The sequence below is a fragment of the Nannobrachium achirus genome (genome assembly GCF_963921795.1).
Source record: "Nannobrachium achirus genome assembly, chromosome: 1".
NCBI lineage: Eukaryota > Metazoa > Chordata > Actinopteri > Myctophiformes > Myctophidae > Nannobrachium > Nannobrachium achirus.
The window spans coordinates 6,277,803-6,295,181 of NC_137810.1; the positions used below are offsets into that span (position 1 = coordinate 6,277,803).

At 45.0% G+C, this 17,379-nt stretch overlaps 1 protein-coding gene across 10 annotated transcripts in view; it reads left to right on the top strand.

Annotated features, from left to right (window-relative positions):
• The window catches only part of LOC308291649 (cyclin-dependent kinase-like 5), a 204,169-nt gene that overhangs the window by 144,715 nt on the left and 42,075 nt on the right, over positions 1 to 17,379 (top strand). For all 10 annotated transcript variants that reach the window (XM_080733710.1, XM_080733713.1, XM_080733716.1 and 7 more), the window contains 3 exons: positions 3,331 to 3,411; positions 10,774 to 10,946; positions 16,783 to 16,987. In XM_080733710.1, coding sequence (XP_080589836.1) covers positions 3,331 to 3,411; positions 10,774 to 10,946; positions 16,783 to 16,987 — 459 coding nt within the window. The remainder of the gene's footprint in view (positions 1 to 3,330; positions 3,412 to 10,773; positions 10,947 to 16,782; positions 16,988 to 17,379) is intronic.

Below are 17,379 nucleotides of genomic sequence, written 5' to 3' on the forward strand. Positions count from 1 at the left end.
CAACACACATCACTATTACTAGCGTTGCTTTGGAGTTGATTAGTATAGGAATTGATAGTTGAGATTGTGAATATGCTATTTAGTAAAAATGTAGGCTTTGTTTTGCAGCAGTAGCAAACTCCCTCAATCCTACCGACGGCCAGGGGCGACTCAACAAAACTGAGCAAGTCCAGTCTTCCAGTTTTCCGTCGATACTGGTCGATAGCGTTCCCGACCCGCTACCGAAAACATGCCGATGAGCTCCCTGTCGGCAACAGACGCTTTCCGCCGCTGTCCGCCGCCGATTCGTGGCCGAATCGGTTTGGTTAAAAGTGCACTTTAACTTTATGAACTTAAATACAAATACATTGGAAATAAAAAGACAATACAATGTGAATACTAGGCATTAAACTACTGAAGTAATCAAAGTGGGTCATGTTTGCATCATGTTTGGAATTGGAACAGCTGAAAATTTTGTCTAGGAAATCAACACTAGCAGAAAGAGCAGGGTCTTTAGCGTTATAAATGCATGACACAAGGCCTCTAATCCTGTCTTCTACCACTTTTTCGAGTCACGTGTTCAAATACTGGATTCTGATTGGCTAAATTCCGGAGGTTATGAGAGAACTACTGCCGCAAAGTTGTGTGAAGACTTGTCCGAGATCAATGAGCCTCAGTGTACATCCGGGGACTTCAGGAGGTAGTCGGAACACCTTTCCCCCAACCAACAAATGACCGTGGCAACGGTCCTATGTTCACTAACGTGCATGCTATAGTCGCCGATTTATTTGGATCCAATGCAATCCGCCAACTTTAAAGCCCCTTTTCTCTGAACCTATGCCTTTCTGGAAGCGAACAGCCTCTATTTACGGCCGGAACGGTACTTCTAACTGACGTTAGCTTAGCTGTAAGCTAGACGCATGGATTAGTATGGAGTTGGCGCCATCTGTTGGTGAGTAGAAGATGTTGTTGGTGGAACTATCTGCTGTCTCGCGGAAGTTTTATAGGCAATAATGATTGTAACTTAAGATCCTTGCAAGTTACAACTATGTGTTTTCTTTCATGTATAAGGGAAAAAGTGGTAGAAAAGCTATTTACCACTCGGGGTCGGACATTATGCTCTGATAATGTCCTGTGTTAGGGTGTTATCGGACTCGGCTTCGCCTCGTCCGATAACACCCTAACACAGGACATTATCAGAGCATAATGTCCTCTCACTCGGGGTAAATTGCTTACTTCTATGATTAGATGGTTGCCCTGGTTGTGGTGCCAGTGTTACTGGGTAATCTGTGCTTGTTCTCTCTAAGTGTTACTGGGTAATCTGTGCTTGTTCTCTAAGTGTTACTGGGTAATCTGTGCTTGTTCTCTCTAAGTGTTACTGGGTAATCTGTGCTTGTTCTCTCTAAGTGTTACTGGGTAATCTGTGCTTGTTCTCTCTAAGTGTTACTGGGTAATCTGTGCTTGTTCTCTCTAAGTGTTACTGGGTAATCTGTGCTTGTTCTCTCTGTGCTTGTTCTCTCTAAGTGTTACTGGGTAATCTGTGCTTGTTCTCTCTAAGTGTTACTGGGTAATCTGTGCTTGTTCTCTCTGTGCTTGTTCTCTCTAAGTGTTACTGGGTAATCTGTGCTTGTTCTCTCTAAGTGTTACTGGGTAATCTGTGCTTGTTCTCTCTAAGTGTTACTGGGTAATCTGTGCTTGTTCTCTCTAAGTGTTACTGGGTAATCTGTGCTTGTTCTCTCTAGAGGTGTCTACACACCAAACAGCCTACAGGAGACTCCTTCTGACTGTACACAGACTGCAAAGAACTGCAAAAAACTAAGCACTTATTTTTTATTTTATTTTTTTCAGACGACGCCGACTGTAGTTACTGTATGGCAGTGGTGCCAGGTCTGCTCCTTATAAGCAACGTTGATCCTGTTTTCCTATAATGTTGCTAGATGTGGGTTGCTTTTGTTTGGGCTTGTTTCTGAAGTGTAGTTGCTTATTTGGCCTTGCTTTCAACATTATTTTATAAAATAACTAATGTAATAGAGTTCAGAGGTGAAACTGGTCGCGCTTTTGGGCTTATTTTCATAGACCTGGTCGCGTATTTCACTCACAGAATCTGGCAACCCTAACCCGGCCGGAGGCAGCTCTGTTCTCCGTGCAGAGGAGGAAAAAAAAGAAAACAACAACACGGGCACTTGATGGACTATTACTAGCCTACTACTAGCTTTGCTTTGGATCCGATTGGAATAGGAATTGAGAGTTGAGATTGAGAATATGGTATTTAGTAAAAATATGCGACGGGAAAATGTCTCTGGCTTGTTTTGGCTTGGTTTTGGAGCAGTAGTAAACTATTCTACAACTCCCTCAATCTTACCGACGGCGAGGGGTGACTGAACAAAACTGAGCAAGTCCAGTTTTCCAGTTTTCGGTCGATAAGGTTCCCGACCCGCTGCCGAAAACCTGACGATGAGCTCCCGTTCGGCAACAGACGCTTTCCGCCGCCTTCCGCCGCCGAATCGTCGCCGAATCTGTGCGGTTAAAAGTGGCCTTAAGTGTTACTGGGTAATCTGTGCTTGTTCTCTCTAAGCCTGGCCTGCATGTTCATCTTTGTTTGATGCTTTACTGGAGTGCTGCTACCGAGGCTGGACTCATCTCAGGATCAATAAGAAGTCTGTCTGTGTGTCTTTCTTTTCTTTCTTTCTTTCGTTCTTTCGTTCTTTCGTTCTTTCTTTCTTTCTTTCTTTCACAACAATAAGGCCATCACACGCTAGAGTTCTCAAATTCTGCCCGAACCCGACCATACCCGAACCCGACCCGACTTTTAGGGTAGGGTAGGGCCTAAAATGTATGCTAATTAGTCGGGCCGGGTAGGGCCTCTGGGCTCAATGAAAAATTCCTCTAGGGTTCAATATTACTATTACTCTGTGATAGAGTAATGAGAACCCGACCATACCAGAACCCGACCCGACATTTAGGGTAGGGTAGGGCCTAAAATGTATGCTAACTAGTCGGTAGGGCCTCTGGCCGAGTTAGGGCCGGGCCTTAATGTTCAGGCCTGTTGAGAACTCTATCACACGCTTAGCACTCTCAATAATAAATTACACAGATCATCCATGCACCGCTACTTCCACCTCATGCCATCAGGGTGAAGATAGAACCTTGAAGAGTTTTGTCCCCTCAGCCATCGCTGCACTAAACAATCTGCCTCGCCCCCCGTCGCTAAGAGGGATTTCTGTGCATATTGGGGACCTGAGGATGTCTTTGTGATCTGTTGTGTTGTCTTATATGATTATGTGTTTGTTTCTCTGTGAAGACAAATATTCCTTCAGGGACAATAAAGATGATTATATTTCTTCCCTCCAGTTCCCCTCGGTGACTCACCCCCAGACGCTGGACAGGAGGTATCTGGGCATCATCACCACCGACCTGCTGGACCTGATGAAGGTACTGAACACCTCACACGTCTGTTAGCATTCACACAATGTTCATGATGAGGTACTGAACACCTCACACGTCTGTTAGCATTCACACAGTGTTCATGATGAGGTACTGAAAATATCAGAGCTACAAGCTCACAACATTTCGCTGCGCTATGAGCTTGTACGTCTGCTATAGATACGCAACACGGCCATTACGGCGAAGCATACATCAAGCTTCACAGCTGCAGCTCCAGCGCTTGTCCCAAATCAGCGCTGTCTTGTTCGCCGGAGTCGGGGTTTACTGTTACATGATAAACAGAACCCAGAACCGTGCGGGTTCCGTGGTAATCTGAACCAAGACGGACCGAGTTGTTAACATTAACATTCACCCGCGTCGAAATACTGGGACGTAGAACAAATGTTATGTTGTCACGCTCCCGTACTGAACACTCCACACATCTGTTAGTATTCACACTGTGTTCATGATGACATACTGAACACTTCACAGGTCTCTCTTAGTATTCACACTGTGTTCATGATGACGTACTGAACACTTCACAGGTCTCTGTTAGTATTCACACAGTCTTTTCATGCATTAATAAATCTGCTCATACTTCGTCTGGGGCAGTGAAAATAGCGCTGGGGTCAGAAACAGGCTGAGGAAACGGCTGGAATAATAATAAGGAAAAAGATCAGGTGTTTCACTGTGAGATGGTAGGCACTGCATTAATAAAAACCTATGTGGGTCATTTTCTTTGTCCCACTTGGTGTGTGTGTGTGTGTGTGTGTGTGTGTGTGTGTGTGTGTGTGTGTGTGCTTGTATTCCCAGCTCACACCAGTAGAGCTGTATGCTGCCAGGGATGGAAAAACGTGCTCACATCTTTTACTTTAAGTAAAAGTATCATCAATACTACAATGTGGAAATACTCTGTTAGGGTGCACAGTCTGCACACACACCAACATACCAATACTCTGTTAGGGTGCACAGTCTGCACACACACCAACATACCAATACTCTGTTAGGGTGCACAGTCTGCACACACACCAACATACCTATGAGAGTCCGCGTTCCACCGATGCATTTCAATGGGAAGGGGGGGGGCGGTTTCATGTCAGTGGAGGATATCTGCGTGCCGCGCCAACCTCGCAAGGTTGTATATTAGGGCTGTAATGATATAACTGAATCTAAAAATCTATTTTAATTTGCAATGATCTACTATATCGTTTGCAAAAGGAAAATAACGTACCGTTTTGGCTTTGTATCGTAATGTTTTAAAATGTGGTAATCGGTATCGAATCGTTTTGCAATGCAAATCATTGATTGTATGGAAACTAAGTATTTGTGCTTTGTATTTGGCAACTTTAAGAGTGAAAATGAAAAAGAGGGGTCTAATTACCTTTCCATAATCTTGGTCTGGTTTCCAATCTTGGTCTATCGTTAATGTGTGTAATCTCTTGTGTTCATGTCAAGGTGGGTTTGTCCATATGTGTTGAAATATAATGTCTAAGTATTTGCTAGATAACCACAGCGTTTACTGCCATTATAATAGATTGTTTACACGTTTTACACAGATTTAATTTCTTTGCTAAATAGTTACTATATTGATTTTAAATCATTGAATCGAATCGTTAACCATGTATCGTGGTGCGTATCGTATCGCTGTTAAAATGTATCATTACACCCCTATTGTATATATCTGCTATTTTTTAACAACTTGGGAGCCAAACTCGTTCAGGGACGAGTTATGGCCACTAGGTGTCCCCCTGCCAATCTCGTTCACAGACGAGGCAACAAACAGTTAACTCTACGAGCCTGCAGCTGCCCTTTGACTGACCTGAGTCCATTACGTCACCCAGTCAGTGCATGCAGCTCTTCTGGGGGAGAAATCACGGAAGCACTTAACATTGCTTTAGATTCTACTTTGAAACATGGATTATCCTCCTCAATCTTCTCTGGACACGCACGTGCACACGCACGAAGCTTGCGAGGCACGTCGAAACAAAGCGTAAGTCAATGGTGGCAGCAGCAACAGCTAGAAATGTTAGAAACCTTGGCTCCCAAGTTGTTAATAGTTAAAACAACTGGTTGCTGCTGTGACTGCGTGCAAACACAGGCTCTGTCAGAGAGGCCCGTGGGCAGCGCCGCAGCAGCGCTGGTGCACTCGTGTGCGTTCCCCGTGTAGGTACGAGGTAGTGAGTCACCGCCGCGCCACAGAAAGAGCACATTGTGTTGGCTCTGCGTTTTGTTTTCACGCCGCGTGGAGCAGGCGGACGAGCCTCTCTCCTTATCAACGTGTGAGTCATGGTGACTTTGAAGGCTGGGCTAGTTTTGACCTTTTTATAAACCGTCCTTTTTCCCCCTGTTTTATTCCAGATGGGTCAGTGTAAAGCAGGGCATTAACCAAAAAGTCGACAAGTCGACTTCATTACACAAGTCGACTCCCACCAGAGAAAGTCGAAGCTGAAAAGAAAAAAAAAGCGTTCTATTGTGAAAATAGCAGATCTACATGCTCAGAACGCCTCGCGTTGCGAGGCGTTCTGAGCATGTATTTCACACATGTATTTCACAATTTCTGCCTCTATATATTTGACAATTTGGCCAATGTTAAATTTGTAATTTTAGAGGTATTAAAAAAGTCCTTAAATTGGCGCTTTAGAAATGTGCAGATACCCTCTATACACTTAAACTTTATGTTGGTTTGTTTACAGTTGAGTGAGAAAACAATGTTTCACATTAAGTTAATCATCTGGGGACCCCCCAAAATTATTGGGGGGTTGTGTGTGATGTGATGACGTCATCGAACGATAAAGTCGACTTGAACTCAACTTTTTACTGAGTCGAGTTGACTCACAAGTCGTTAATGCGCTAGTGCAGGGGTGGGCAACTTTGATGATGGCGAGGGCCACTATATTTCCACCTTCACTCCAGAGGGCCACTATATTTCCACCTTCACTCCAGAGGGCCACACTGCATATTGCTACACCTACTTTGCCCTTTGTTTCCTGTCAAAAAAACAGTGCAAAAAATAGTGCAAAAAATAGCCGATCTACAAGCTCAAAAGCATCGCGCTGCGATGCGTTTTGAGCTTGTAGATCGGCTATTTTTTTGCTTCTTTTGAATTGGAATCCTGAATGATTTTCTTGTTAATTTGAATTGGAATCCTGAAATGTAGCATTTTGATTTAATTTCAAACACATTTAATTATATACTCATGTTAACTGCCCCCGGGCCGCCAGTTGCCCATGTATGCCCTAGTGTAAAGAGACAGGAAACAAAGGGCAGAGAGAGAGAGGAGAGAGAGAGACATCAGGATCAGAGTCAGAATCAACTGTATTGGCACTTTGTCATTTCACGTCACATCATTACACAGTGGTGGGAAAAGTACTCACATTTGTTACTTAAAGCTATACTGTGTAAGTTGCTCACCTAGAGGTCAGTAGCTCTATAGCAAACCGCGGTCGCGTACGCGTCTTTCGGCCGTTTTTCGCCGCGGACACCCCCGCGTCTGCCTCCATCTCACCGAGATCTATCTTTCGAGGGGTCCCTGGTTCCTGTGCGTTCAGGCATTCCGGAGAAAGGGACTCATTCACCCGAGTAAATGCTGTTGTTATGTTGAGGCAAGCTACACGGGCGCCTACAAATATGGCCGCCGTATTGTGATAGCGACCCCACTTCAAGATGCGCTGTGATTGGCCGGCAGTGTATAACCCTCGCTGTGATTGGCCGGTAGTGTATGATGACGTAATTTTGCCGGGAAATCCCGCCCCTGTCACGGCTAAGTAGAAAACATATAAAGAGAAGGCTTCAGAAGCTGAAAATAACGGAGTGGGGGTTCTAAAACTTTAGCGATGTAACAGTTAGGACAATTTTAAGATTTGTTTTATAAAAAAAGTTACATGGTATAACTTTAAAGTTATACCATGCCAATCACAGCGAGGGTTATACACTGCCGGCCAATCACAGCGCATCTTGAAGTGGGGTCGCTAGGGCGGCCATATTTGTAGTCTCCCGTGTGTCTCTATACTCGAGTGAACGGTGAAGCATGGGTGAAGAAGTCGTTTATCCGGAATGCCTGAACGCACAGGAACCAGGGACCCCTCTAAAGATAGATCTCGGCGAGGTGGAGGCAGACGCGGGGGTTGTGAGGCCCGGTCCGCGGCGAAAAACGGCCGAAAGACGAGGACGCGACCGAGGTTTGCTATAGAGCTACTGACCACTGGTTGAGCAACTTACACAGTATAGCTTTAAGTAAACGTATCAATACTGCAATGTAGAAATACATTACAAGTGAAAGCCCGGAATTCAAAAATTATTTGAGTAAAAGTACAAAAAGTATTGGTATTGAAATAACTGACCTACAAGCTCACAATGTGTCGCCATCACGACAAATTGTGAGCTTGTAGATCGTCTATTTTCAAATGACCAAAATGGATATAGAGCTGAAGTGTTTAATGTACTCTTTTTTGTAATAATAATCAAGTAACTAGTAACTAAAGTGCACAAATAAATATAGTGGAGTAAAAGTACAATATTTGGAGATGTTGTGGAGTAGAAGTAAAAGTATTGGAAATTGGAAATACAAATGCCTCAGAATTGTACTAAATGTAGGTTAGTTACTTTACATCACTGCAATACAGATGTAAAAGAGTGCAAGCAACATCCTTCAGAGTTAGAATAGAGAAGAGAAAATAAAGAAGACTGGATCACAGAAATGCAGCAAATCAAATACAGTTAAATTGATTGATTGATTGATTGATTGATTGATTGAATACTTTATTAGTTGCAAACAGTACAGAGGTACAGTTGTACAAGAATGCTAAAAAGGATAATAAGAAGGAAAGAACAGATTTTAGGCCAGAAATCAACGATATATAAAAGCAGTGGCTACCATATCTGTATATACAGTAAAATCAACACGTTCATGTTTTAAAAGTGACGTGGTTCATTAATGAAATGAAAAACAAGATCATCAGGTATTATGCAAGAAGACAAGACTGGATTCTGTGTGACTGTGTGTTCTAACTGGCTGTGCTACCAGGATTTCTTTTAAAGAGGCTAATTTTATTTTGTGCCACAAATAGTCCATGCCAGGCTGCGTGTGTGTGTGTGTGTGTGTGTGTGTGTGTGTGTGTGTGTGTGTGTGTGTGTGTGTGTGTGTGTGTGTGTGTGTGTGTGTGTGTGTGTGTGTGTGTGTGTGTGTGTGTGTGTGTGTGTGTGTGTGTGTGTGTGTGTGTGTGTGTGTGTGTGTGTTCTCTGGGTGTAAAGTGTGTCACAGAGAGTGTTGTTCCACCAACAACCGTGTCAGGGTCATGCTGGGCGGTCAATGTCACTGACAGCTACTGTACAGAATGTTCAGGCTGTGGGCGGGACAAACATCTGAGGTGGGCGGAGAAATGACAAGCATCCAGGGGAGGGAAGAAGTAGCTAAGTGCATTTACTCAAGCAATGTACTAAAGTACTAGTTTTAAATATTATTACAATAATTACTGTATATCTTTTTTACTTTACTTTGGTATTTCCATTTCCATGTTTGATATTTTATATTGATTGATTGAATTGATTGAAGACTTTATTAGAAGTTTGCATAGGAAAATGTACAGTTTCACGACGGTACAGTTCACTGGTACAAGGTCTACTAAAAGGAGATCCTAGAAAAGACTAAGCTTATTTCCATAGGAAACCATTGAAGTATCTCATATAACATTGAATGACAGATGGATAGAACACAGTACTATGCTGTAGATATAGTCAGGAAAAAAAAGAAAAAAAGAAAAAAACATACAGTAGGTAAATACAAAGAAGGGTCAGGGGGAGGGTAGGGCTGGGCTAGGTTTGTCATTGCCAGTTGCGAACGGCTGCTGCCTGTAAGTGGTTTTTCAGGGCGATTTTAAAGGATGCTAGTGATCCACACTCCTTTAAGGCCTTCGGTAAGGCGTTCCACATTTTTGTGGTATAGCAGAAGAACGAGTTTGACCCTTTAATTATACACTACGTATTTATTTCTTGCTAAATTTGCATCCCATGAGTTTGTAACCCCTTTTTTCACCCAGTGCCAGTTGCCTAAGCTGTAGTCCTGGGCGCTGCTCTCCCTCTGCCAACCTGGGGAGAGCCCCGGACCAGGGACGTGCTGGCCAGACAACTCCTGAGCGGCCGGTTCATTCCCGGCCGGTCCAGGCCGGAAAAAATTAAAAATAAAATGTCGGCCTTCGTTCCATTTTGGGGGCTGGGCAGCCAACAAAGTAAATCGTCACTGTCGGGCAGAAACCTTGTATCTCCAAGTTTCAAATGTATACATTTTTTTTGCAAAGCAAAGCCCTGCTTCATCATACAAGGCCGTTGCACAAAAGTAGTGAAAACAGCAGATCTACAAGCACACAACGCCTCGCGGTGCGAGGTGTTGTGTGCTTGTAGATCGGCTGTTTTCACTAGTTTAAATCATTTTTAAAATGATAAATACAAAACAAGCGGTTTTGGACATAGGTTTCCACCCGACAACGACGAAATATAACTCATGTACAGTAATTGGCCCACTGGCTTGTCACTTGTCATGATCTGAAATGGCAAATCTTTGAGTAGCAGCAGCGCGATAGAGAGAGATCTCTCTCTATAGCGCGCAATGAGGGCCTCTACAACTCTTTTTCCCGGGCTGAATCAGGGGCCCAGCATGTCCCTGCCCCGAACTGAGCTCATAAAGATAACAGATTCTATCCACAAGTTTCTAACGTCCCATCATGCATTGCGCAGAAGGTGTGCGGCAGTTCCGGCGTCACAGCCGAGAGTGATCTACAAGCTCACAGCGGTTGCAACTGCAACGCGATGTGAGCTTGTATGTCTGCTGTTCTCCGGATGTGTCCCACACATACAGTACTTCTACAGTAAATTCTCGCGGAAACCGGTGGATAAGATTAATACTTTTGTACTTTTACTCAAGTAATCATCATTATTATTATTATTTTATGCTTCAACTATTAAAAAAATAGCAGATCTACAAGCTCACTTGTGAGCTTGTAGATCTGCTATTTTTGAAAAATCGTGAAAATCTTTGAATATATTGACCTGATTCTATGAATGTCTTCTAAATCCTCCTTGGTTCTCAAACTTTTTCATGTCAAGGACCCCCAAAAGTACATGCATTTGGTCGCGGACCGACGATCTCAAAACATGTTGTTCCAGGGACCCCCCAGTAGCAGAGACTTGAGTTACAAAAGTTTGCTTTGAGAAATATATTGTATATTCAAAGACATGCAAAAAAGAAAATCTAGATTTTTCAAAAATAGCAGATCTAAAAGCTCGCCGCGCGCTGTGAGCTTGTAGATCTGCTGTTTTTCAATAGTTACAGCATAAAAAAAATTGGTTAAAAAGTCTTCCTCCACCCTGTCCCTCCAGAGCCTGCTCCTCCTGAGCCCCACGGACCGCTACCTGACGGAGCAGAGCCTCAACCACCACACCTTCCAGCCCCAGAGGATGGTGGAGCGGCCCGGACCAGCCACGCCCACCCCCGTTCGATCCTCCAAGAGGAAACCCCACCACGGAGGAGGGGGGGACAGCACCCCCAGCAGGTCAGCGGGGCACACTGCATGTTTATTAGCCGCACACTCAAGAGCATGTCAAATAATGGTAAAGTGGTGAATGGTGCATGTATATAGCGCTTTTTTATATAAAGCGCTTTACATTGTGCATTACATTCACCCTTTCAAACACACGCACGCACGCACGCACACGCACACGCACTCATACACCGATGGCGGAGGAAACCATGCAACCATCCAACCTGCTCATGCTCTGATAGATAGATACCTTTATTATCCCAAGGGGGAAAACCAGTCGCCCAGAAGCAACACAGCAGTTTAAAGGCCCATTCCCACTGGGCCAGATAACAGATAACAGATAAAAAGATAGATATTTCTTTTATCTGTGGCAGATTTTTTTTTTATCTGTATCTACCATCCACTTTGAATTGAAAATATCTGGAGAAAGAGATTTTTTTATCTGTTATCTGGCGCAGTGGGAATGGGCCTTTAGGTTTACAAAGTTACTAAGTTGCTAAGTATGAAAAGAAAAGAAAAAAGTACTGTTGTGTACAGTAAAAAGAGCAAGGCACAATAAAAAAGAAGAATGTAGAGCATCGCAGCAGAAGTGGTTTACTGGTGCCACTTAAAAATCGTCATTCATTTTCCCCATAGACTTTTACAAAAACATTTATAACAATTATGTTAAGCTTAGAACCAAGCCATCCAGGATGGGCAGTGAATCATGACCATAAAACCTTTGATCCTATGTGAAAATATACTGTATTTTAATATTAAATTATTTGATACACTACATTTAATAAAATATATTTTCAAAATGTTCTTTTCATAGAAACAAGGGTTGTATGGTCATGATTCACTGCCCATCCTGGATGGCTTGGTTCTAGGCTTAACATAATTGTTATAAATATTTTTGTAAAAGTCTATGGGGAAAATGAATGAAGATTTTTTAAGTGGCACCAGTAAACCACTTCCGCTGCGATGCTCTATATACAGTACATAAAGTGTCAAAAAAGTCAACGCTTATATATGTCACGTCACAAGACAAATAGCAATACTCAAAGCACAACTTATCAATGCCGTGGCAAACAAAAGTGTGGGCACTGGGGACACTGATCATCGCCTCAACCCTCACATGCCTGTCACCTACATGAGAACTTGAAATTAAACACCGGCTTCGACTGCTCTCTTCGCATTCAATCCGACTTTTTCACCATTTCTCAGACGTTTGAATGCAGAGAATATGCACTGGGTATACTTTGAAGTACGCATGCGCCGATATCTCTCGCCTTGAATATTGTTCCCCTCAGGGGAATCGAACCCAAACCGTGGGTTTGTTGCATCCGTGCTCTACTGACTGAGCTAATGAACGGATGAAGTGACTCCTTTTTTGTGCATTTATCTATGACGTGGATAGTGGGGTAGATGTTGATAGTGAGGGACTGAATATTTACTATTCTGTCCATAACGGCACATAACTCGGTAACGCGGCTGAGTGGGATTGGGCGCCGTTCCCACCGCTCGCCGCGGCAACTCGGCTCGCTAGCGCTCGCCTCGGTGGCGACTCACGGGGGTCATCGGCGCCCAATACCGCGCCGCTCCGTCGGGGTCTGTGGCGTGGGGCGTTACACCGGGGAACAGAGCATACTTGGCATCTTGGCATCTGGTTCGAGGCTGGGAATCACCTCAGGTTTTATTTTTGCGCTCCTCTGAGGTTGACCACTAGATGTCGACATTTTACTACTAATATCTCTGCATTGGCATACTGGATATCCAAGTATCCTGGATACTTTCTGCATTGAAGAGTCTGAAAGCACGTGAATATTTCGCATTAAGTGCGTTGATATCATTAGAAGCAGGTGAATTAAATCACTTACCCTACCTAAGTAAAAAAAAATAATACTTCTTTCCACCTCATGCAATCAATGTACTATCTCCTCTCTAGGGCATTTACCAAATATTAGAATATTCGAATATTCAAATATCAAAGTCACTATTCGACGTTGTTCACAGAAGTCGAATATTCTTTATTTTTATTTTTATATATAGATAGTTTATAAAACTTGTCGAGATAGGAAGTAATAAGAATGAGTTGTCAAGGATGAATTTGTTAATGCTCTATACCAGGGGTTCTCAAACCTATTTAGGTTGTGACCCCCAAAATACTCATATTTGAACTGGGGACCCCCACCCTGACAAGCACTTGGAATTGTAGGTATTACATTTAATGTGACTCAGTTCCGCAGATAAATATTGTGAACATAGCAGATCTACATGCTGAGCATGTTGATCGCCTTTTGCTTACTTAATATTTGACAGTTTGGCCAGTCCTGTCGAATATTCGACTATTCGAATACTTTGAGGTTGATTAACTCAGTCAGGGCCGGACGACTTTTAGATCGACAATCTCATTATGGAGTTCCCTGCCAAGCGACTTTTATCAACTTTTATATAAAAGCATTGTTTAAGCTTTTAATTTGGGTTAATAGACGGAGCGGAACGGTTAGCTTACCTTCGGCTAGTATACAGACGTAAATCGTGAAAAAAAAAGGATACGATTATGACGTCACCTTTAAGCCATAGCTTCCTGTTTACGTAGGCCTCTGCTAGCCGCTAGGCTCAATGCAAACCATCCGACCCTCACGCAGCTTCACTAGGTCGGATTTTGATTCGGAAACTTTCTGTGTGGCATCTGTATACGTTCCGGTGCCCATACTGATGGTGGTTTTAGACGATCAAGCACGAATTGAACAGTATTGAGCTCAGATGGCGGCCCGCGGGTCTCCCATTCATGTCAATGGGGATCGACGTCATCGTCCCATCCTTGAATGTTGTGAACCTTGGTTTTAACATGGGTTAACATGGGGGCTTCCACAGTCTATGGTCTATGGCTCACTCTAGTGGTCATTTTGTGGTATGGTATTTCAATGTGGCTTGGTAAATTGATGTGATTATAATGATTAAATATAGCTATTTCCTGGCGTTATAAGCGCACATTCATATTTAAATTTGGCTGGCAATGGGTTTTAATTAGAATACTAAAAAATCACTATTGGTGAATGCCCTACTCCTCTCTCATGTGTCCTCAGGAGTCATGGTGGGGTGAAGGTCTCAGTGTTTCTCCTCTCTCCATGTGTCCTCAGGAGTCATGGTGGGGTGAAGGTCTCAGTGTTACTCCTCTCTCCATGTGTCCTCAGGAGTCATGGTGGGGTGAAGGTCTCAGTGTTTCTCCTCTCTCTCATGTGTCCTCAGGAGTCATGGTGGGGTGAAGGTCTCAGTGTTACTCCTCTCTCATGTGTCCTCAGGAGTCATGGTGGGGTGAAGGTCTCAGTGTTTCTCCTCTCTCATGTGTCCTCAGGAGTCATGGTGGGGTGAAGGTCTCAGTGTTTCTCCTCTCTCCATGTGTCCTCAGGAGTCATGGTGGGGTGAAGGTCTCAGTGTTACTCCTCTCTCATGTGTCCTCAGGAGTCATGGTGGGGTGAAGGTCTCAGTGTTTCTCCTCTCTCCATGTGTCCTCAGGAGTCATGGTGGGGTGAAGGTCTCAGTGTTTCTCCTCTCTCCATGTGTCCTCAGGAGTCATGGTGGGGTGAAGGTCTCAGTGTTACTCCTCTCTCATGTGTCCTCAGGAGTCATGGTGGGGTGAAGGTCTCAGTGTTTCTCCTCTCTCATGTGTCCTCAGGAGTCATGGTGGGGTGAAGGTCTCAGTGTATCTCCTCTCTCCATGTGTCCTCAGGAGTCATGGTGGGGTGAAGGTCTCAGTGTTACTCCTCTCTCCATGTGTCCTCAGGAGTCATGGTGGGGTGAAGGTCTCAGTGTTTCTCCTCTCTCATGTGTCCTCAGGAGTCATGGTGGGGTGAAGGTCTCAGTGTTTCTCCTCTCTCATGTGTCCTCAGGAGTCATGGTGGGGTGAAGGTCTCAGTGTTTCTCCTCTCTCCATGTGTCCTCAGGAGTCATGGTGGGGTGAAGGTCTCAGTGTTTCTCCTCTCTCCATGTGTCCTCAGGAGTCATGGTGGGGTGAAGGTCTCAGTGTTTCTCCTCTCTCATGTGTCCTCAGGAGTCATGGTGGGGTGAAGGTCTCAGTGTTTCTCCTCTCCATGTGTCCTCAGGAGTCATGGTGGGGTGAAGGTCTCAGTGTTTCTCCTCTCTCATGTGTCCTCAGGAGTCATGGTGGGGTGAAGGTCTCAGTGTTTCTCCTCTCCATGTGTCCTCAGGAGTCATGGTGGGGTGAAGGTCTCAGTGTTTCTCCTCTCTCATGTGTCCTCAGGAGTCATGGTGGGGTGAAGGTCTCAGTGTTTCTCCTCTCTCATGTGTCCTCAGGAGTCATGGTGGGGTGAAGGTCTCAGTGTTTCTCCTCTCTCCATGTGTCCTCAGGAGTCATGGTGGGGTGAAGGTCTCAGTGTTTCTCCTCTCTCCATGTGTCCTCAGGAGTCATGGTGGGGTGAAGGTCTCAGTGTTTCTCCTCTCTCCATGTGTCCTCAGGAGTCATGGTGGGGTGAAGGTCTCAGTGTTTCTCCTCTCTCATGTGTCCTCAGGAGTCATGGTGGGGTGAAGGTCTCAGTGTTTCTCCTCTCTCCATGTGTCCTCAGGAGTCATGGTGGGGTGAAGGTCTCAGTGTTTCTCCTCTCTCATGTGTCCTCAGGAGTCATGGTGGGGTGAAGGTCTCAGTGTTTCTCCTCTCTCCATGTGTCCTCAGGAGTCATGGTGGGGTGAAGGTCTCAGTGTTTCTCCTCTCTCCATGTGTCCTCAGGAGTCATGGTGGGGTGAAGGTCTCAGTGTTTCTCCTCTCTCATGTGTCCTCAGGAGTCATGGTGGGGTGAAGGTCTCAGTGTTTCTCCTCTCTCCATGTGTCCTCAGGAGTCATGGTGGGGTGAAGGTCTCAGTGTATCTCCTCTCTCCATGTGTCCTCAGGAGTCATGGTGGGGTGAAGGTCTCAGTGTATCTCCTCTCTCATGTGTCCTCAGGAGTCATGGTGGGGTGAAGGTCTCAGTGTATCTCCTCTCTCCATGTGTCCTCAGGAGTCATGGTGGGGTGAAGGTCTCAGTGTTTCTCCTCTCTCATGTGTCCTCAGGAGTCATGGTGGGGTGAAGGTCTCAATGTATCTCCTCTCTCATGTGTCCTCAGGAGTCATGGTGGGGTGAAGGTCTCAGTGTTTCTCCTCTCTCCATGTGTCCTCAGGAGTCATGGTGGGGTGAAGGTCTCAGTGTTTCTCCTCTCTCCATGTGTCCTCAGGAGTCATGGTGGGGTGAAGGTCTCAGTGTTTCTCCTCTCTCCATGTGTCCTCAGGAGTCATGGTGGGGTGAAGGTCTCAGTGTTTCTCCTCTCTCATGTGTCCTCAGGAGTCATGGTGGGGTGAAGGTCTCAGTGTTTCTCCTCTCTCCATGTGTCCTCAGGAGTCATGGTGGGGTGAAGGTCTCAGTGTTTCTCCTCTCTCATGTGTCCTCAGGAGTCATGGTGGGGTGAAGGTCTCAGTGTTTCTCCTCTCTCATGTGTCCTCAGGAGTCATGGTGGGGTGAAGGTCTCAGTGTTTCTCCTCTCTCATGTGTCCTCAGGAGTCATGGTGGGGTGAAGGTCTCAGTGTTTCTCCTCTCTCATGTGTCCTCAGGAGTCATGGTGGGGTGAAGGTCTCAGTGTTTCTCCTCTCTCATGTGTCCTCAGGAGTCATGGTGGGGTGAAGGTCTCAGTGTTTCTCCTCTCCATGTGTCCTCAGGAGTCATGGTGGGGTGAAGGTCTCAATGTATCTCCTCTCTCATGTGTCCTCAGGAGTCATGGTGGGGTGAAGGTCTCAGTGTTTCTCCTCTCTCATGTGTCCTCAGGAGTCATGGTGGGGTGAAGGTCTCAGTGTTTCTCCTCTCTCATGTGTCCTCAGGAGTCATGGTGGGGTGAAGGTCTCAGGCCACCACCGCTCCAGCAGCAGAGACTGCTCCAGCCTGCCGCACCACGAGGACCCCTCCTCCTCCAACGACCCAGGAGGGGGGGGAGGGGGAGGAGGGGGGTTCCTGAACGGCAGCGTCCCCACCGCCATCACCCTCAGCCCCACGCTGCACCCCAAGAGCTACGCCCCCTCCGCCCAGGTGGGGATGGAGCTTAAACTCCAAACTTGATTGATTGATTGATTGATTGATTGATTGATTGATTGATTGAAGACTTTATTAGACGTTTGCAAAAGGTACAGTTTCATGACGGTACAGTTCACTGGTACAAGGTCAACTAAAAGGAGATCCTAGGAAAGCACTTGGCTTATTTACACAGGAAACCATTGAAGTATCTCACATAACATTGAATGACAGACGGATAGAGCACAGTACTATGCAGTAGATATAGTAAATAAAAAGTAAATAAAAATAAAATAAACATTACAAAAAAATATATACAGTAGGTAAATACAAAGAGGGGTCAGGGGAGGCTGGCCTAGGTTTGTTATTGCCAGTTGTGAATGGCTGCGGCCTGTAAGTGGTTTTTCAGG